The sequence below is a fragment of the Micromys minutus genome (genome assembly GCF_963924665.1).
Source record: "Micromys minutus genome assembly, chromosome: 14".
NCBI lineage: Eukaryota > Metazoa > Chordata > Mammalia > Rodentia > Muridae > Micromys > Micromys minutus.
In genome coordinates, this window is record NC_137983.1 from 5,819,330 (window position 1) to 5,842,200 (window position 22,871).

General features: G+C 35.4%; 1 protein-coding gene across 8 annotated transcripts in view; it reads right to left on the reverse strand.

The window, feature by feature from the left end:
- The window catches only part of MARCHF1 (membrane associated ring-CH-type finger 1), a gene marked incomplete at its 5' end in the record, with an annotated part of 479,472 nt that overhangs the window by 313,586 nt on the left and 143,015 nt on the right, over positions 1 to 22,871 (reverse strand). For 3 of the 8 annotated variants that reach the window (XM_080929122.1, XM_080929118.1, XM_080929117.1), the window contains one exon: positions 20,672 to 20,782. The exons of 4 other annotated variants lie outside the window; for them this stretch is intronic. In XM_080929122.1, coding sequence (XP_080785248.1) covers positions 20,672 to 20,782 — 111 coding nt within the window. Of the gene's footprint in view, positions 1 to 20,671; positions 20,813 to 22,871 lie in introns of those variants that run through there. One more of the 8 variants, XM_080929121.1, reaches the window with a different exon arrangement.

Below are 22,871 nucleotides of genomic sequence, written 5' to 3' on the forward strand. Positions count from 1 at the left end.
ATTGTTTTATCATAGAAGTGAGTCTTAGCACATGCCTCTAGAATCAAATTTATTTGAAGGGTAGTCACGCATCCTTTATTTCTTTACTTTATAAAACATGACTTGTTCAGTTTTTCTAATGATTCATTGAGGAATAAATAAATATATTATTAAAGAACCGATGTTCATGGTTATACCATGCATTCAACATACTCAAGCATTTGCTGTATTATTTTTCCCTCTCTGTTAAGTAAGCAGAAATCAATAAAATAGAATATGTTTTCTCCCTAAAAACTGTATGTAAAAACATTGTTATTTTATGTATTTATATGTATCTTCATGTGCAGGTTTATATGTTAAGATTCATATATCTATATCTATATCTCTCTATATATTTTTTCCTTAGAGGGCCAGAAAACAATATTAACTGTTATTCTTCAGGTTATAAATCCTTTGTATTCTATCTTCGAGAGAGTGTTTCATCAGCCAGGCACTTGACAAGTATCCTTGGATGGCCACAGCCCACCTGTTTTCACCACCCTGCTCCCTAGCATTAGGATTACAAGTGCATGCCATATAACACATGGTCTTTTCAAAAACATGGTTTTGGGAGATGAAACTTAGGTCATCATGCCCAGAAGGCAAGCACTTTACCCACTAGAATATTACACAGATGACATATTGTACACGTTGTATTTTTACAATGTATTTTATCACATTAAACACACAGTGTACAACTGGGTAGCTCTATGATTCTTTCTCTAGAATCATTAGATTGTAAGAAGTATTTGCCCAGGTTGTATATTAAAAGACTATGCATTAAATGCTGACTGAATAAATTTAAACAATGTGATTTGTATTAGAATATTTCTGTTATTTTGTCCCTGAACATAGTTCTTTTTATATAACAATAGAAAATGGGTAAGACACATTTCTCTGTAAAAAGCATCATCACAAAACTTCATTTTGTGCACAAAAATGGGTCACAAAAATCCTGCCTATCACCATATTTTTTTTGCATCATGAATCTTCAATCTCAGGGAGGATGTGAACCCTCAAAGATGGGTTCAGTGCTTTTTTGGGGATTCAAAACACTCAAAACCCAACTATTTAATCTTCATTTTATTCTTGAACTATCATTTATATATTTTCTTATTTCAAAGACTTCCTAAGGACAAAAATTATATCTTATGATTATAGGTAATATTAAACAGTAGAATTATATTTGGCGATAAAGTAAAAATTATTTTGTTGGTAAGAATGTAAACAAAATGGAAAAATATGTTTTAGCAAATTATGTCACACTCAAAAACACAAAGAATAAATCTATTCTTTCACTCATGAATCTTAGATTTTCTAGAAATACATAGATAATATATATATATATTGAAAGTGGAAGCCAAACTGTCTAGCAGGATAAATAAGATTAAGACTCGAAGTAAGGAAAAAAAAAGGTAGTGGAGAAAATTATCTGGGAAATACATTACCATAGTACTACAATATGTTTGTATGAAAACAGTATAAAATTCAGTGTTAATCTCCATTAAAATTCCTCATAGGGTTAGAAAGAGCAATTTGAAAATTCATTTGAAATAACAAAAAAACACAGGATAACAGAAACTATTCTCAACAATAAAAAACCTCCTGGGGGAATCACCATATCTGAGCTCAAGCTGTATTACAGAGCAATAGTGATAAAAACTGCATTGTACTAGTACAGAGACAGGCAGGTAGATAAATAAAATAGAATTGAAGACCCAAAAATGAACCCACACACCTATAGTCACTTGATCTACCACAAAGGAGCAAAAACCATCCAGTGGAAAAAAGAAAGCGTTATCACCAAATGGTGCTGGCTCAAGTGGAGGTCTACATGTAGCTGAATTCAAATCAATTCATTCTTGTGTCCTTTTACAAAACTCAAGTGCAAGTGGATCAAGGATCTTCACATAAAACCAGATACACTCAAACTAACAGTGGGGAAAGTGGGGGAAGAACATCAAACGCATAAGCATAAGAGAAATTTTCTTGAACTAAACACCAATGGCTTATGCTTTATGATTAAGAATGGACAAATGGGACCTCATGACATTTCAAGGCTTCTGTAAGGCAAATGACCCTGTTAATAGGACAAAATGGCAACCAATAAATTGGGAAAAGATCTTTACCAATCCTTCAACAAATAGAGGGCTAATATCTAATATATATATATATATATATACACATATATATGAAGTTAGATTCCAGAGAACCAAATAATCCTATTCAAAATGGGGTACAGAGCTAAATAAAGAATTCTCACCAGAGGAATATCAAATGGCTGAGAAGCACCTAAAGAAATGTCCAACATCTCTAGTTATCAGGGAAATGCAAATCAAAACAAATCTGAGATTCCACATCACACCAGTCAGAATGGCCAACACCAAAAACTAAAGTGACAGCAGATGCTGGCAAGGATAGGGAGAAAGAGAAACACTCCTCTATCGCTGCTCGGGAATGTAATCTGCTACAACAACTCTGGAAATCAGTCTGGCAGTTCCTCAGAAAATTGGACATAATACTATGTGAAGACCCAGCTATAACACTCCTGAGAATATATCCAAAAATGCTCCAACAAGGACATATGATCCACTATGTTCATAGCAGCCTTATTTATAAGCCCCAGAAGCTGAAAAGAACCCAGGATTTCTTCAACAAAGGAATGGATACAGAAAATGTAACATATTTACACAATTGAATACTACTCAGCAATTAAAAACAATGACTTCACAAAATTGTTAGACATCTGGATAGATCTAGAAAACATCATCTTGAGTGAGGTAACCCAGTCACAAAAAAAAAAAAAAAAAAAAAAAAAAAAAAAAAAAACATCCAGGGTATGCACTCACTAATAGGTGAATATTATTCCAAAACTCAGAATATCTAAGATACAATTCACAGACCATATTAAGCTCAATAATAAAGAAGACCAAAATGTGGATGCTTCAGTCCTTCTTAAAAGATGAAGCAAAATACTCACAGTTAGAAATACAGGGACAAAGAGTGGAGCAGAGATTGAAGAAAAGGCCATCCAGAGATTGTCCTATCATCGCATATGCAGGTACCAAACACAGTCATTATTGCTGATGCTGAGAAGTGCTTGCTGATAGGAGCCTGATATAGCCGTCTTCTGAGAGGTTCTGCAAGAGCCTTATTGATACAGATGAGGATGCTTGCTGGCCGCATCCATCATCTCAGTAGGACTGAGCACCAGGACCCCAATGGAGGAGGTAGAGAAAGGACTGAAACAGGTGAAAAGTTTGCAAATCTATAGGTAGAACAAGAATAGCAACCATCCAGAACCCCCAGAGCTCCCAGGGACTAAATCTCTAACCAAAGAGAGTACACATGGAGAGACTAATGGATTCTGCCATGTATGTAACAGAGGATGGCTTTGTCTGTCATAAATAGGAGGAGAAGCCCTTGTTCCTGTGAAGGTTCATTTCCCCAGTGTAAGAAAATGCCAGGGTGTTGAGGAAGGAGTAGGTGGGAGGGCAGCATTCTCATAAGAGCAGGGGGAGGGGTGATGGGAGAGAGGGAAACCAGGAAAGAGGATAACATTTAAAATGTAAATACATAAAATACCAATAAAAATAAAGCCTATGCAAATATTGTATATTTGTTTCATAATATAGTGTTTGGCACTTACTTAAGCATCAATAAATTTATAATATATATAAGTCTATAAATGTATATATATATATATATATATATATATATAAAGTGTGTGCGTGAGTGTGTGTATGTGTGTGTATGTGTGTGAACGTGTGTGTGTGTGTGTGTGTGTGTGTGTAGGTTGTGTGGGTATATTTTTGTGCATGTAGATGGGCTTGCACTTGTGTATGAATTTACACGATGACATAAAGTTTATTTTCTTGGTTACTTTCCAATTTGTTGTTGTTTTTTTTTTTTTTTTTTTTTTTTTTTTTTTTTTTTTTTTTTTTTTTTGAGGGATTCTTACCAAACCCAAAGCTTCTTGATTCAGCTAGGCTGCAAATATTCTCTATGCAGGATCTAGGATGAGAAATTTGGGGTTTGTATTCTGAGGTTTCTCTAATCATTCTCTAAGTTCTCATGATTGGATAATCAAAGAGCAATAGCTAGTTCAGAGTTACGATATAATTTATTTAGACTGTTCTAAACTCTAGTATATTATATACATGTATGCTTTGTTATTTTAGAATTATTGCTTTTGAGGTATTGATTTTTCTGAGAACTAAATTGTATTCATCCCATTCAACTTTTGAAGATGATTGCTACTCAAAATAGCCCTCAGTTCTTTATTCCTTTTTCAAAGATTGGTTACACATATTTCTACCTATAATTTTTATTGTGAGTCAAAACTCTGCTGAGTGAACAAATCCTGTCTTTTATCCTTGATTTACTTTGCCTACAAAGCTAAGCTAAGCTCAATACCACAGGTAAAGGGTCACTTTATCATTAGTGACATCTGTCAGTAGAAATAGTGAATATACTCTAGTTCCCCATTGAAATGTTGATTGTATCTGTTCATTGGTCTTTATATAATGAAGAATTTCTAAACCAAAGTCTTCTAAATGATGTATAGATAAAAGTATTAGCTACTAAGTCTCAAGACATTTTTCCTGATTTGCTCACAATTTAATTTGTATCTAAATTAAGTAGACAGATGTGACACATTTTGATAAGGAAGAACTTTGAATGTGATCTTGTGACTTTATTCCCTAGAGGAAAAAATTTCTCTTATGACAAACATTTTAGATCAATTATTACCATTGTGAGTAATCATGTTTTGACATTGTTCAGTAACTATACAATTAAAGTTAATATACTACTTTAAGTAGCACAGCAAATGCAATTTTCCTCATTGTGTGATATTTAAAACATTAGTCTGCTCTTTATGGTCTGCAATTCAATCTGTTTCCATAACAACCACTGGGATACATTTTCAACGGTTTTACATCCTTAACAAGAATCAAAGCTCTCAAAAAGTCATTGTGTCTTTTATTTAATTTTCCTCATTTGCTCTGGATAGTTACTCTGATAAAAATTTAGATATCATGCACCATTGCCTTTGGCTGTGCTCAGTAAAATATTTGTGATAACGGTTTCTAAGATAACTGAAGCATGATTAAATAACAATTAAAAGTGGAAAGAAGAAAGTCAGAAGAAAAATCTGGATAAGCTATCTGCACCAACCTAATTTATTTTCAGAATCTTACAGGCCATTGTCCAAAAATAAAGTGTGAGCCCATCGAAAACAGGTCAATAGGTGTAATGTGAAATTTCACATGTTAAAACTCCCCCTTTAGGTTTTCTTTTTATTTGCTTTTCAGGGAGGATCACATTTGGAAAAGCATGGTTTCTTTTGCCATTGGCAGATACATGAGTAAAACACAGGGAAGGTTGTGCAGACAGTGTCATTGGCAAGACACTAGCTGCTGGGCATGTTTTCTTTCAAAGAACAATTTTTCTTTCATTTTGCTTTGCTTTGGGAAAATAATCAACAGTATTTAGCTATGTAGCTCAACCATAGAAACTATAATGGCATTGTTTGAACCTCAGGTTAAATTCATCCATGTCTTAAATCTGATGGCATTTCTTATAAAAAGAAGGAATTTAATACATGAGCCTATTGCGCTAAGTGGAACTTTATAAACAGAAAACAATCTTTCTTTTGCTCAGTTCATGCTCTCTGCTGAAGCTGTTTATTTATTCCACAAATTTTATTAGATTCCTATTATCTTTCAAATATTGAGATTATATAGGTAAACAGAACAGATCTTTTTTTCCCCCTTTGTACATTTTATTCTGGTGGAGAGATGGAAAATAAACAAATATGCATTTATTTGTTTATAAATATCTTCCAATAAAGATGATAGAAAACGAGAGCGGGCCAGGAGGAAGAGCTGGTGAGACACAGTTGGGCAGAAAGTTTGAAACAAGTCCAGAGAAAGTTATCAAGGTATAAACACCGAGGTTTGCTGACACAGCTAGCCATAGAAAGGTGGGGAGAAAGAAAGCGTTTCAAACCTGTTATAACTATGCCTCTCGATGTCTTGACCAATATCTGAGAAGAAGCAGTGGTACAGAGGATGAGTACATTTTGTCAAATAGTTTGAGAAGAGAGACACCATCATGGTGCGGAAGACATGGTGGCAGGCATGGCTCACAGTTGTGTCAACAGAAGAGTAAAGCTGCTTTCTGATGTCTTGAAAGACCAGAAAACAGAGGAAAGGACAGGCAGGCATTCAGCTGGCTTTCTTCTTTACTACCTTTTGCTCAGATTGGGTACACATTCCTATGGGACAATGTAACATACATCCAAGGTGGGCCTTCCTTCCTCAAGGCTTTTCTGAAAGCATCCGTACACGAACTTAAAAGTGCATTTCTCATGATCTCTAAATTCCAGCAGGCTGACAACAGTTTGCAATCACTGTAGTAGATGTTAGTTCTACTACAAGTTCATAAATGGCCTTCCTGGTTAGCTCCTTCATGAACAGAGCTAACATCATCTCCATATCTCTAACTGATCTTGTTAAACCCTCAGTGTATATATCTTGTTATCATTGATTAAGTTTCATTAATCAAAAGGATAAAGCTAGGTATCAATTTTGGATTTAGTTTATTATACTCAATTGGGTAAGATCAAATTGCTGACTGTTATGAATAAAGGAATATGTTTGGAAATATTTGTTAATTGTCAATTCTAAGCACTTTAATCTTCTAGATTTGCAGATGACTATTTGTAATGAAATACAATTTCTGCTCCATCTCATCTTATAAATTTCAGTAAAATGACTACATGTTTTTCTCATCTTTGCACAGTAAAGGTTTGTCTTGGCTGTCTTAAGATGTCATTAAATTTGATTTTTTCTGGTATTATTTTTTTAATACTTGAAGAATTCTATGCAACTACTTAGATTAATGTGGACACATAAACTGGAGTAACTGTAAAAATCAGGCAAGGGAAAAGAGACAGTGATTGGAGTGGAGAGGTAGATAAACAATAGAAAGGAATAGCAGAGTACAGTATTCTTAGTGAGAAAATGGGAAAATAAATGATTTTAATTAAGAAGGGGGAGAGAAATAAAATACAGAAGGATAGATAAATAAGAATATCTGAAGAGTTATGAAATTATACAATTAATTTCTATATTTATAAACCTTTATAATCTACCTAAATCTGTCCATAAATTTACATATATAGTTTAAATGAAAATTTCCCACATGATTCATAATGCTCACTCAAAGAGCTCAAGACTACCTAATTAAATGCCTACCACCAGACATGAGAAGCCCTCTGATTTAAGTTCTTGGTTAGGATTGTCCAAGAGATTCTCAGAACATATAGGATATTGCTTTTGCCCACAAAGGTGGGAGGTGAGGCTTTATTGCTAAGATATTGCACACTTCAGTACCAGGTCCTAGAGGTCGCTTATCAGGATCTGATATGAAAGAGTCTTCTCTGAAGACAAGGTTTTAAAGTACCATAATCAAATAACCAACAGTCTCTGACAGTTATAACAACTATGAATTACAATGACCAGCATTCAAGGATAACCCTGAGGGTACAGTAGTGACAGACATAACCATAGGTCTCTAATGGATGTAAGACATACTCAACAAGAGAAAATCATACCTGATATTAGAAATATAGCCAACTACCCAGAAGTAGAAAAGTCTGGAATGTTGGAGGAGAACATACAGCCACCAGTTTACCACTTTGGGAACAATCATGTAGCATATTGACTACAACGTTTGTATTTAGAACACACACACACACACACACACACACACACACACACACACACACACACACATATACAAACAGCACAATTTTTAATTATACTTTATTTGTCCTTTTACCACGTGATAAGTGGTAGTGGTCCTTACTTCTTATATAGAAAATTAATCTTTGTGGCAAATAGAACCCATTATATAAAACCTCAACCAACCAAATGCAGAGTTGTATAGCCCAGTACCAACTGATATATTTATAATACAACTTCTGTAAGTAGGCTAACAGTCATTAACAAATGGGTGTATTTTTATTGTTAAGAAAAGTTTTTGCTATTCTGGGTTTTGTTATTATTCTAAATGAATTTGCAAATTGCTCTTTCTACCTCTGTGAAGAACTGAGTTGAAATTTTGATGGAGATTGCATTAAATCTGTAGATTGCCTTAGGCAAGATGGCCATTTTTACTATGCTGATCCTTCCAATCCATGAGCATGGGAGATCTTTCCACCTTCTGAGGTCTTCTTCAATTTACTTCTTCAGAGACTTGAAGTTCTGGTCATACAGGTCCTTCACTTGCTTAGTTAGAGTTACACCAAGGTATTTTATATTCTTTGAAACTATTGTGAAGGGTGCCAATTCCATAATTTCTTTCTCAGTCAGTTTATCTTTGAGTAGAGGAAGGCTACTGATTTGTTCAAGTTAATTTCATATCCAGCCACTTTGGGACAAATAGAGGAGCAGGGATTGGAGAAAAGATCATCCAGAGACTGCCTCACCTGGGGATCCACCCCATCTACACCTAATGAACCCCAAACTAGCAGGAACTTGATACAGATGCCTCCTCAGAGGCTCTACTAGAGCCATACTGACCTTTCAACAGAGTAGCTTCTTGAAAAATTAACTCAGAAAATCAGTATCCCACCTATATACAAATGGCAAACAGAGTAAGAAAGAAATTAGGTAGACAACACATTTCACAACAACCTCTAACAATATAAAATTTCTTGGGCTAACTCTAATGAAGCAAGTGAAAGATTTGTATGATAAAATCTTTGAGTCTTTGAAGAAAGAAAAAAAAAAAAAACAAGTAGATATCAGAATGAGGAAAAGATCTCCCATGCTCGTGGAAATATAGGATTAACAGAAAATATTGCTATTCTACTAAAAGCATTCTGCATATTAAATGCAATTCCTTGTAAAATTTCAACACAATTCTACACAGATCTTGAAGCAACAATTTCAGCTTCACATGGAAACAGAGAAACCTTACACAATCCTGTAGAATAAAAGAAGCTGCTGAAGTTACACCAACTACTGATCAGAAATTGCAAACAAAATTACAGTAATGGTAGTAGTTAAAAAAGCAGACATATTAATCAATGCAATCAAATTGAAGACCCATACATTAATACACCTGATTTTTGATAAAGAAGCCAAAAGCATGCAATAAAAAGACAGCATCTGCAACACATAATGCAGGTCAAAAAAAAAAGTCTGTATATTGAAGAGTAGGAATAGATGCATACTAATCACCTTGCACAAAACTCAAGTCCAAATGTCCTCAAGATGTCAACATAGAAGCAGGTTCACTGAACATGATAGAAGTGAAATTGGAGAATAGCCTTGAACTCATTGAGACAGGAGAAGACTTTCTGAACAGAGTACTCTCAGCACAGGCAGTAGGATCAACAATGACTGCAGCTCATGAAGCAGAAGACTATCATTTGGGCAAAGTGGCAGTCAGTGGAATGGGAAAATATTTTCTACAACTGTGTTCTGTAGAGGACTAATATCTGTAATATATAAAGAAAGCTCAGACTAGATATCAATAAAACAACTCAATTAAACAATGAGATCTAAACAAAGAATTCTCAATAGAGAAAATTCAAATTGTTAAAAAAAATACAAATGTTCAGTATACTTAGCTATCGAAGAAATGCAGATCAAATCTATTTTGAAATTTCAGGTTATACCTGCAACAATGGCTAAGATCAATATTACAGGTAACAACTCATGCTGGCACTTGGAGTAAGAAAAACACTTGTATATTGCTGATGGGAAAGAAAGTTTATACAGTCATTGTGGACATCAGCATGCTGTTTCTTTAGGAAGATGGGGATTGATCTCACATCTTATGTATATACACAAATGATGTTTCAAGCATGAGAATTGCTGCTCTAGTCATGATAGCCAGAATTTGGAAACAACCTAGGTTGTTTTTATCCTCATCAAAAGAATGGATAAAGCAAATATATTATTTACATAATGCTTTTTTTTAATGATATCATGAAATTTGCAGAGAAATGAATGGAAATAGAAAAAAATGTTCTTAGTGACATATTCCAGATGAGTAACGACAAATATTTATATATTTGCTTATATGGGGATATTGGTTATTAAGTCAATTATAACAAGCTACTATCCATAGACGCAAAGAAGGTAGGTATGGAGTAAGGGACTAGAAAGGACAGATAGATCTCACTAGAAAGGGTAAATAGAAAATTATGGATGGGTGGTGTTTGTAGCTGGAACATAAATGGAGGAGACAGAAAGTAAAAGGAAGTTAAATGACCAGAGAGAACAATTGAGGGGTAGTATGTATACATAATGCAGTAAAATCTTTCTAAAATATATACATATATAAAGGTAATCTGAATGAAACCACCAAAAAAAAAAAATTGGGAAAACAGAGTCCTAACTAGCTATTACTTGTCCTTAAAGAGGCTTTCAGTGCTGAGACTGGGTTGTATAAAATTGAATTGTTGGCTAAAAGAATCCCATGGGAAGCCCTAAAGAATCCAGACAGTTGGCAAACAGTTGCTCTCCACAAGCTAACTGCAAGGCCCTCTTCCTATGGACATCACCGCCCCATGTGCCTCCACAAGTAAAGGACATGACCACAGGCTCAAAACAGATCTCCATTTTAATGAGATATAAATGCCTGGAGGCTTAGCCAATAAAAATTATTTCTCAGATACTCCTCCCTGCAAAAGGTCTCATTCCAACTATAGACTGCCTCTTTTCATGGGGATTCACTGTGGGGACCCAAAGAAAGCCTTTGCCTATAGAGCCAAGTCTAATCTGTAGAAGGCCTCTCGGTGCTCCCAGCCACAGCCAACACCAAACCCAAGTGTCAAGACATCAAGCCAAGGACTATCCCCACAGGGCTAGCCAGAGCTTCCTCTTTTCCTCCTCGGCTCTGGGCTAGACTCTGCCAGTCCCAACTCTGTTCTCGGCTCTTCTGTGGTGTCCAGCAGCACCTGTGCGTCTGAGAGCCCGAGAACCAGATGGCCCCGGAATACTTCCAGTCTCAAGGACCCTCTAGCCAGCTCCGGCTGTCTCCCATATCTCAGACTGTGCTTCCAGGATCGGCTGGGGCTGCCCTACAGCCTGACACCTGCCCAGTGACAGCGTGGGGTAAGCACAGCTGAACTCCCTGCATTCTACTTTCTGAAGTGACTGAGCCCTGTGGAGGAGTAGATGCTGGACCCCTACTCCTACAGAGGGCTCCCCCTTCTCTGAGAAGCAAGAAAAGGACAATCAGGGGAGAAATTCATAAAGGGGGAATCGGGAGGAGAAGGGGGGATTCGATTGAGATGTAAAGTGAATTGAAAAGCAAACTAAAAATAAATAAATTTTAAAAAATAAAAAGTAATTAAAAACATGTTACATATTTATGTGTTTCAACAAAACATATCTGAGCTTTATCCTAAATAATTATTAGTTTCTTAAGTTCAAGGTCTTAACTTCTAAATGCATGTTCTATTTTAAAATTAAAAGGCCATGATAAAATTAAGCTTATATCTTTTTCACTGCTGATCTTATTAACAAATGCTTAAAGTGTATAAGAGAGCATCTTAGTTATAACAAATATGAATATCGCCTTTTTATAATGAGCATATCTATATTTCTTAAGCTCTTGACATCATAAAATCTGGGTACACCCCTTCATGTTAAAAGTCCTGGAAAGAACAGGAATCCAAGGCCCATATTTAAACATAATAAAAGCAATATACAGCAAACCAACAGCCAACATCAAACTTAATGGCGAGAAACTTGAAGCAATCCCACTAAAATCAGGGACTCGACAAGGCTGCCCACTCTCTCCCTACCTATTCAACATAGTACTGGAAGTCCTGGCTGGAGCAATTAGACAGCAAAAGGAGATCAAGGGGATACAAATCGGAAAGGAAGAGATAAAAAAATCACTCTTTGCTGATGACATGATAGTGTACTTGAGTGACCCCAAAAATTCCACCAGAGAACTCCTACAGCTGATAAACAAGTTCAGCAAAGTGGCCGGATACAAAATTAACTCAAACAAATCAGTAGCATTCCTATACTCAAAAAACAAACATGTGGAGAAAGAAATTGGGGAAAAGGTACCCTTCACAATAGTTACAAAAGCTATGAAATACCTTGGTGTGACTCTAACTAAAGAAGTGAAGGACCTGTATGACAAGAACTTCAAACCTCTGAAGAAAGAAATTGAGGAGGATCTCAGAAAATGGAAAGATCTCCCATGCTCATGGATTGGAAAGATCAACATCTTAAAAATGGCCATCCTACCAAAAGCAATCTACAGATTCAATGCAATCCCCATCAAAATTCCAACCCAGTTCTTCATGGAATTGGAAAGATCAATGTGCAATTTCATCTGGAATAACAAAAGACCTAGAATAGCGAAAACCATCCTCAACAACAAAAATACATCAGCGGGAATCACTATCCCTGACCTCAAGCTATATTACAAGGCAATTGTGCTGAAAACTGCATGGTACTGGTACAGAAATAGGCAAGTGGATCAATGGAATAGAATAGAAGATTCAGAAATGAGCCCTCATGTATATGGTCACCTGATTTTTGACAAAGGAGCAGTAAACATTCAATGGAAAAAGGACAGCCTATTCAACAAATGGTGCTGGTCCAACTGGCACTCAACATGCAAAAGAATGAAAATAGACCCGTTCTTATCTCCTTGTACAAAGCTCAAGTGTAAGTGGATTAAAGATCTCCACATTAAACCTGATACACTGGAATTATTAGATGAGAAAGTAGGGAAAACCTTAGAACACATAGGCACAGGAGAAAATTTCCTAAACAAAACACCAATGGCTCAAGCTCTAAGGTCAAAGATTAACAAATGGGACTTAATGAGATTGCAAAGTTTCTGTAAGGCTAAGGACATCGTCAAGAAAACAAAACGGCAACCAACAGAATGGGAAAAGATCTTTACCAACACCACATCAGATAGAGGCCTAATATCTAAGGTGTACAAGGAACTCAAAAAGCTCGACACCAGAGAATCAAATAACCCTATTAAAAAATGGGGTACAGAGCTAAACAAATCTTTTTCAGTTGAGGAACTCCGAATGGCCGAAAAACATCTCAGGAAGTGCTCGACATCCTTAGCCATCAGGGAAATGCAAATCAAAACAACCCTAAGATTCCACCTCACTCCAGTCAGATTGGCCAAGATCCAAAACTCAGATGACAGCAGATGCTGGCGAGGCTGCGGAGAAATAGGAACACTTCTTCACTGTTGGTGGGGTTGCAAGCTAATACAACCACTCTGGAAATCGGTCTGGCGATACCTCAGAAAATTGGATATAGTACTACCTGAAGACCCAGCTATTCCACTTCTGGGCATACACCCCAGAGACACTTTAATACACAACAAAGATATATGCACCACAATGTTCATAGCGGCTCTATTTATAATAGCCAGAAGCTGGAAGGAACCCAGATGTCCTTCAGAAGACGAATGGATACAAAAATTGTGGTACATATACACAATGGAATACTACTCAGCCACCAGAAACAATGACTTAACCAAATTCTTAAGAAAATGGCTGCATCTAGAGAAGATCATCCTGAGTGAGATAACCCAGTCATAAAAGAACAGACATAATATGCAGTCACTGATAGTGGGATGCTAACCCCAGAGGCTTGCACTCCCCCAGAAACAACTCACAGACTGTATGAAGTCCAAGAAATAAAGAAAACAAAAACTATAAAAAAAAAAAAAAATCTGGGTACTTATGATTTGGAGAGAGAATTATATAAATCTTAATAATTAATAATATCTCAATGTAATTACTTGCTTAAACAGTTAAATTGCCTGAAAAAATAAGAAAAGTACTTTGAATATTTTAAACTTAAGAAACAATACATGTTGTTTTTATATGAGTGCTATTTAAAACTCATGGTTACATATATCTCCTATTTTTGAGACTGGATCTCAGTATGTGTTCCAAACTTGCAATTCTGTCTCAGCTTCCCATGTGTTGGTATTATCAATATAAGTCAGCACCCCTGCCTTTCATTAAGAGCATATTTTCATCCTTTCCTGTGTAGTCTTTTACAGAAAATTTTATATCCCAAGCTTCTATAATGGTTTGATTGAAATTTATTCAATTCTATGATGGTGAGACAGTAATAGGCACTAGCAAAAAATATTCTAATACTTTTATATTTCAATATTTTCCAAGTTTGTGACACACAGGACATAAATCACTTTGGATGCTGGACATTAGTACTGAGTCACGGCCTCCAGGTAGCATATGATCTCCAGGCTTAGCCAAGGTCATCCAATAACTCATCGTGTTGCTAAAACTCTGGTGGTCACCTCGTAAGTATATTAAGGACACTTTGCCTTAACAATTTAAGTTTATGGTTTGTTTGTAGGACAAAAGCCTTTACTGTATGTCAGAAGCCATCTGACACATGGTAGACTGAGAAATGTGATGTAAGCTGATGAAAATATGTTTGGAAGCCAGAGGTCACCTCCATCATGAACTGAGCCTTTCTTCTTTTTCTAATGACAGTCCATTTGTAACCTCAAGGAATAGCCATTGATTAGAAGAGAGTCATTGTCTTTGGAGTCATTGCTGACCATCTGAAGTGACAGTTTTTATTCTTCCTACATTGACTTCCAGAGATTATTTCTTTCAACTTCACTTTCCATAAAAGCATTCACCATCTTATTCCTGATTCTTTTGATGTTCACTCTTGTTTTTAAATTTAATATTAGAATTCTGAGATGATTCACTAAATTGCTTAAGGGTGTAGTTGGTATAAGGCATTTTTGTTTGTGACAAATGAAACTGTGTCACAATAAATTTAAAAGTGTTCCCCATCCTGCCCACCACATGACAAATCTTCTCTTCTGACTTGTGGTGAATCTGTGAGGGCGTTTATTTGATATACACAATCTCCCAAGATCCTCGAGGTTCTTATTCTTCTTGTGAAAATGTAAACACAATTAATATGTTCTGAGTTTTTGAAGCAGGTACTCTGAATTCTTCACAGTTGCTTCTTGAAAGGTGGAGAGAGAAACCTGACCTTTGCAAGCATGCTGGTTATTGAGAATGCAATGACGAAAATGGATACAGAATGAGCCCCATTCATATGTCAATCAGTACAGAGAAAGGACTCATCTCCTGAAGACATACAATAAAAGAAACATCCATCTTATCTCTATGCCACACTAGAATGATTTATTTTCTCTTTGCAGTTTTCTTTTTAATATGAGAAAGCTTTATACATTTGTAGAATAACTCTTAGTTTATCAAGCCCCGTTCCTCTCTCTTATTCCCTCCTTCTTCCACTGAAGCATTTCCTTCCAGCAAGTTCCTCTTATTCTTTCATGTGTTTTCCTTCAAGGTGATCTCTGAGTTAAATTAGAATGCCTGGTCTTTTATGGGCATGAGTGGGAGATACCATTTACTGAAGCCAAGGCGAGCTATTATTTGTTATACCACTGAGGATAATGGCATCCCCTCCATCAACAGACACTAACTTACAATAGTTTCTCAAAGAAACCTGCAGTCTTCCTTTGAAGCCAAATATGTATAATTTAAATAATGTCTATACCATTCCTGTAACTTTAAAGAAACCTGATGGAATGGCTTTCTAGGTTTTGAAAATGTAGCTTTGCTAGGAATTCACTTGTTATTTTGTAGATCAATAAGGTAGAAAGATTCATAAATTTACGTTCTTGAGCTTTTCTATCATAAGATAGCAATATTAATCCTATCTACCTCATCACATTTTTGTGAAGATTAAAAACCTGAACTTGTGTAAAATGCTTAGACAAGCTTCTGGGATGTAATAACCTACCATTATGATTATTATCATCATCTTTATGTGAGAGATAATTTTCACCAAAAACATCCAAATACTCTGTATGATAGAAGAGAACATATAGCAAAATCTTAATTATACATAATAGGTCAAAAAGGCCACCTCCCCAGGAAGAAATACATTGATGATACACACTGATGAAATACATTGACCTTTCCTACCTAGGAAGTATGGGAAGGCTATGCCTGCAAGCTTATCCTTAAATGCATTTGTTAATGCCATTGAATTCCAGACAAAATCAGAATATCAAGATAGAAGCAATTTACATAATTTTCATACCTACTTATACATCTTTATCCTCAACCCAAATGCTCTGATTCTTCTTCAGGAAATGAAATAGTATATGTTCCATGTGGCGATAGTATAACAAAAGCCCGATGTAATGATGTTGGTGTTGATTCTGGTAGTGGTGGTGGTGGTGGTGGTGATGGTGGTGGTGGCGGTCGTAGAGCTGAGTCAAATTAACTACATCAGCCTGAGCAATGAGTAGAAGAAAACACTGGGATTTTGAGTTTATTGAAGTTCCTATCCTTACCTCTCCATGTGGATTACTAAACAAATACTGCTCAGTTCTGAATTCATTATAAAATGTAACTCAAGACATTAAGGTAGAAAGAATGCCTTCAGATTGTCTTTATCACAAACATTTATGGAAGGTTCTCCATGGCTACTGCTAATGATGTCTAGAACTTCAAGTGAGAACAAACTCATTCCTTCATACCTATCATTTCTACTGGTGTTACTGATCAGTGCTTAAATTAGCAAATGGAAGGAGTTCCAGTTTCTAAAATTGTTTCACATTCCCTGAACTACCATTATTTTCCAGCATATTCCATTCTTGTATTAATATATAAAGGTAGAGAAATGCATCACCTTCTAATACTTTGGTACTAGATCTGTAAGACCCTTCTGTATTCCTTCTTAAAGGAGCCTGATCTACCCTAGAGAGGTTTGGAAAGACATATCTGAGACTATTTTCTCCATCTTTGCTAATTCTACTCTGTGTCCCTCCTTTTTCATTTTCCATGTTAGTGAATTCTACTTCTTGTAGTTGCTGGGTTAATATACATCAGACACTGTCAGTACTTTAATATCAGGGTCAATTACTTTGGTATTATTTTTCAGGTAAAATTGCAGACATAGTTATTGTTTAGCATTTATATTACACAGATGCTGGCATCAGTAGTCAAATATATATTATGTAATATATACCCAAAAGTTAATGACTAGTCAATAGATGATAAAGACACTGATCTCTAAGGTACAAACCAACCTAATTACAGGATGTTTTGACAAAACTTCTGGTGTCTTAGTGTTCTACTGCTATGATGAAATATCATGAACAAAAAAGCAAGATATAGAGGAAATTGTTTATTTTGCTTACATTTTCATATTCCTGTTCACCATCAAAAGAAGTCAGGACAGGAACTCAAACGGCAGGAGCCTAGAGGCAGAAACTGATTCAGAAGCCATGGGAGGGGTGCTGCTTACTGAAGTGCTCCTCCTGACTTGCTCAGCCTGATTTTATAGAACCCAGAACCACCTGTCCAGAAATGGCACCACCCAAAAGGGGCTGTCCCTTCCTCCAAAAATCACTAAGAAAATGTGTTACAGGTTTGCCTACAATCCAGTCTGATAGAATATTTTCTTAATTCAGTTTTCCACCTCTCAGATAACTTTGGCTTGTTTCAAGTTGACCTAAAACCACCCAACACAGGTGAAAAATGTATCTTAGACATCTAATACATATTTATTGGAAAGTAAAACCTTATACTATATGATAATTCTCACTGGTTATATGTTACAGAAGAACTATCAGCTCAAGAATTAACTGACCAATATAAGAGAAATATGCATACAGATGAATTTAGAATATTTCCAAGCTTAATAATAATAATGATAATGATAATAATAATAATTATGATGATAATAATAATAATATAAAAGTCATTTCTCCCTAATGTCATATGGCAGGCACTACACTGACTGAGTTAAACAGCGTGGCACTCAATAACTCAAACAATAAAGGTATAATAAAAATTTCAAATACAGTGAGTCAAAGCAAATATCATATGATTGACAGCCCAGAGCCCAGTAAAATTTCTAGCTAAATAAGTATTTCTGGGCAATGATTGTATTAGGATTAATCCTTCTGTCTGTTTAAGACACTTCAATAAAAGTGAAACCTAGAAGAAATATTAAAAATTCTTAAGAATGAACTTTTTCTAAGCATAGAGGCTACTGGAAAGCAAACAGATCAAAACTCATATGATTTCAGTGAATGATAGTAGAAAAACAAAGGCTTGATTCCAGAAATACAAGCCTTAAAATACTTAATATTTCTCTTGGCCCCATGATCTCTTTGAAATGGAAAATCATTCTTGTCTTACATGTTGGTGATGAAATGTAGTGACTCGTGAAGTGCAAATAATTTGATCATGGTCAGCATTGCTCTAATCAAATAATGAGAACAATCAATCATCAAAGGCAATGAACGTTATGTGTGCACTGACACTCAAAGAATCCCAAGCTGTTACTAGACAGCAGCCTTCATCTCCTGTGACAAAACGAAACCCAGTGCAAATAATTGTTGACCAGAGAGATGGGCCATGGCAGAGATGAACTGAGTACTCAGTAACTCCATCTCCTTTTCTAGCCACGTAAGAAGAAATAGCACCTTTTGTCATAGTTTAGTTGGGTCTGACATTAAGGTCTGACAAATGAACAAATGTCCCTTCCTTCAGAGCTGCTCCATAATAGGAACCACGCATGGCAATTCAGTCTCCTCATTGTAGTTGGTGACGAAGAAGGCTCTGTGCATTATAAGGCAGCATCCAAGACAGGTGGAACCCATCCCATTCAATCACTTCTTTGGCAACATAAAACCAGAACAACCCAAGATATGGCATGCTCTGAGAGTAAGAAAAATACTTTATTTTTATATAATACCAAAGTGATTTGTTGATAAAATGTTTGGAGGCTACTGTTTGATATATCTTTAACTCCTAGGTTTGATTAGTAACTAAGTATACTATTCATAACTAGAAGATCCAGACACTTGTAACTCTTTTCTTGGTAACCAGATACAGAAGTCAGTTAACATGACTAAGCTAATATATATACATATTCATATATATATTATGTATATATAATATATATATGATATGTAGCCACTGAGACACAAGGACAGCAAGGGTTTGCTCAAGATATTCTAAGGGTTTGACTTATGAGTTTCCAATATAAATACAGAAAACATTTAATTCAGAAGTTTTTATGCTCTGATACAAGAAAAAAAATTCATCTTTATGTATAGATTATGTATGCAGTGTGATTAATTGGTGTCAACCAGTAAAGTGAATTTGGTCCAAACACATTATATTTATGTATGAAATAAAACAATAAAAAATAAAGATGATAAAAACCTGAGAGCGATAAGAGACAGTCGTGATAGTTTTACAGGGTTGATTTAACAGGATTCTTAATGTCTTATCTCTTCACAACCTCACCCTGCTTCCAACAATATACAGAAAAGGAATCCCATCACAGGTCTAATAACCTCTTCCTATGCTTAGGATGCCTCTTCTGAACAACATTCACTAATATTTATTCAGGATCACCATTTCTATGTCAATGTTGTTATCTGTATGTTGGAATTCTTTCCAAATCTCTAAGCCCAGAGTAACGGAACCAGGAGGAAGAGCCTCCCTTGGGTTAACAGGTCATGAAGCAGGTGCTACATTTGTCATGGTCATCACTGGGATCGGTCCTTGGGATCAGTGCTCCACTGGTGAGGCCTGAGTGAGCTTGTTTCCATCTTCCACCATAAATTTTATAAATCAAAAAATAAGCCCTCAACAAATTTAAAGATGACAGCATCTTTTGGTCTTCAAAAACCTCAAAACTGAGAGAAATTAATTTCTGCTGTTTATAAGTTACAATTTTCTGACATTTTTTATAGCACCTCAAACAGACTTATATAGTAAACTAATTTAAAAATTCAAATAATTCCAAAATAAAAAGAAACTTGTCTAATAATTTTCAGTTATATTTAGTTCTCTGTCATTAACAAGATAGTGTAATAAAAGTGCTCTCAATCTTAAAAAATGGTAAACTAATCAATTAAGCACATGGAGCTAATGATTTAAGTAAGATCAGATAGAAATTTTCATTCTTTAAATTAAAAGAAAGAATAGTATAGCTAAATTCTGACCAAAGAATATTTTTTAAAAAATTTCCTATTTAAAAATAAATTATCTTTTTTCTACTCACTAAAAAATGCTGGCTAGGGAAAAGCAAGCATTTAGACTTACATTCAAAACAAAGTTTTATAGAGTTAATTATTGATTATTCAAACAGTTTTGACAGAAAATTATTATTATTGACATATATTAAGAAAATATATAACACGGAGTCTGATTTCATTCTCTGCTTACATCTGCTTAATTTATATTTAACATGCATGTCTTCTTACAATAATTGCATTTAATTATGGTAAAGAACTCAACAAGTATTTGTCTCAAGTCACTATAATAACTACAGTGAGCCAGACTAACACAAAGGAAAAGAACAAGAGGCTTAATGTGATTAAATTTAACTGATGAGATGTTTTTGGTTTATATAAATAACAAGATTATTTGTGAATGAAAGTGAATCTATTAGAAGAATGCACAGTAAAGGTAAAGGTTATTGTAAACAAGAATGCTCACTTAACAAGTCCCCCTCCCTTCATTGTCTGAGCATTCCATTTCTGCGCTAGCTACTTTGAGGTAAAATAACTTTCCACTCACCAGTGTGGAGGCTTGCGAGGCATCTGCCACATCCGCTGGGGTCTCTGGTGTCCGTGTAGTGTTGGGGATTCTGTGGGGGTTGCGGGCTATTGCTTCACACCAGCCCAACATTTTCTCCTTCCTCTTTTCACCTTTCAATTCCTGAAATTCTGAAAATAATTTACAACCCCTGAAACACATCATTTCTCATAGTTATGCTGTGGAAAATACACATAATTGAAATGTTTTAATCCCCCAATTTTAATGAAATACTGATGGAGGGGTTTTATGTCAACTAGAAATCATGAAGAAAAAAAATAAGGATTACCAGTTATTAATAATCTTATCCCAGAGCTACTTCACAGTGTAAAATGTGCATCTTTGCAAACCACACACTGGTAATAAACTCTTCCAAACAAAAGGAGTTTCCTACATCAGATCTTAAGCTTTTCTTTCTTTCTAGTGTTCATAAAACGTATTTTTACCTGGGAGTGGAAAAGGACTCAGATTCTTAGGATAATATATACAATCATGCAAAACTTGACAGCAGGGATACTTTTAGAACAGTGAGTGAAGAGAGAACTTCATTCTTGTAAATACTGTTTTAGAAAGCAAGAAAGAAAGGAAGAAAGAAAGAAAGAAAGAAAGAAAAAAAGAAAGAAAGAAGGGAGGGAGGGAGGGAGGGAGGGAGGGAGGCAGGGAGGGAGGGAGGGAAGGAGGGAGGGAGGAGGAAGGAAGGAAGAAAAGAAGGAAGAGCCAGAATATGTTCATTATAGGTGTTGCATGGTCAGGTGGAAGAAGGTGCCTCTGTGGGCCCATGCTGAGACAGCCCAGTGGTGATAGAAGGGACAGACAAGGAAGAGAAGTGAGTGAGGAGGTGGCAAACAGCCTCTTTTATTTGGAGTCAGGCATACCTGGCTGTTGTGAGGTAACTGTGGGATGGAGCCTAGAAAGAATTCTTACAGTAAGACTATCACAGATTGCACTGGACAGTCACTGGACATTTGCTCTTGACAGAATCAAGAGACAGTTAAACAAGAGATATCTGAGACTGCTCCATTATAACATGACATAGCATTTCTGAGAAAATGCCAACAGATGTTAAACATACATATATGTTATGTATGTATAAATATGTACTTTTCATAATAAGTTCTATATATACTTATGTATATGTTTTCTAAAGTAAGGATATCTACAATTATAATTATGATAGCCACTAACAATTCCTTATTCTGCATCACAAATTGTACATAATTATATGTGTTGCTTGTTTAAAGGGGTGGGAGTATAATAGATTTGTCATAAACTCATATCATATGTTAATATAACATATATATGGTAATGATGTATATACATATAGTTACACACATACATACATATATGGAATATGCTTACATCCGATGTTACAATATCAATATTGTCATTAGGCAATAGGAAGAACCCAACCATATCATCTCATTTGTCTTCTTTGTCTTCTTATAAAACCACAGACACACACATTCTCTCTCAACCCCCCCCCCCCTCACACACACATACATACAAATACTCCCACATAAACATATAGTCCATTATTAATGGAAACAATGTTGTGATCTATATGGCATATGCCAATAACAAATAAAATTTGCACAGGTTTCAGTTAAACATCTTACAGAAGCAGCACTCATGAAGCAAAGGCCAGTGACAGACTTGTCATCATCTTAGTGACATCACTACATTTCTATTAAAAGTCTAACAAGAGAAGGAAAATTTAATTTAAAATATAGTAAACTTAGTAGCTGATTTTTATCAAAAGTTCAATGTATTAAAAACAATAATTCTAAAATAACTTTCTATTTCCTTGTGAATAGAAATGCCCCCAAACTCTTCCTAGCTTTCCAGAGCTCTCTGGAAATTTGATGGAATTTTCTGTCTCCAGAAGTCATATCAGTAAGGACTCTGAACATAATGGAGAGACATTGTTTCCCTTGTAAAGTTTTACAACCTACTTTTCTACTCCACTACCCTCAGTAATTAGAAATAGTTTATTGCGGGTCTTTCGTTAAATGCATTGCACTGTCAATTAAATATCAAAAATAATGTGGAGTAATTATTTTTCACAGCATCCAAAGCAATTAGCAATCTGGTGGTTTATAACATTTAAGGATTCAAAACAGTGCATTTCCAAGCTCCAAGAAAGTAACACAAAGAAAGCTTAGGTGTGGATGGATGAGTTGTT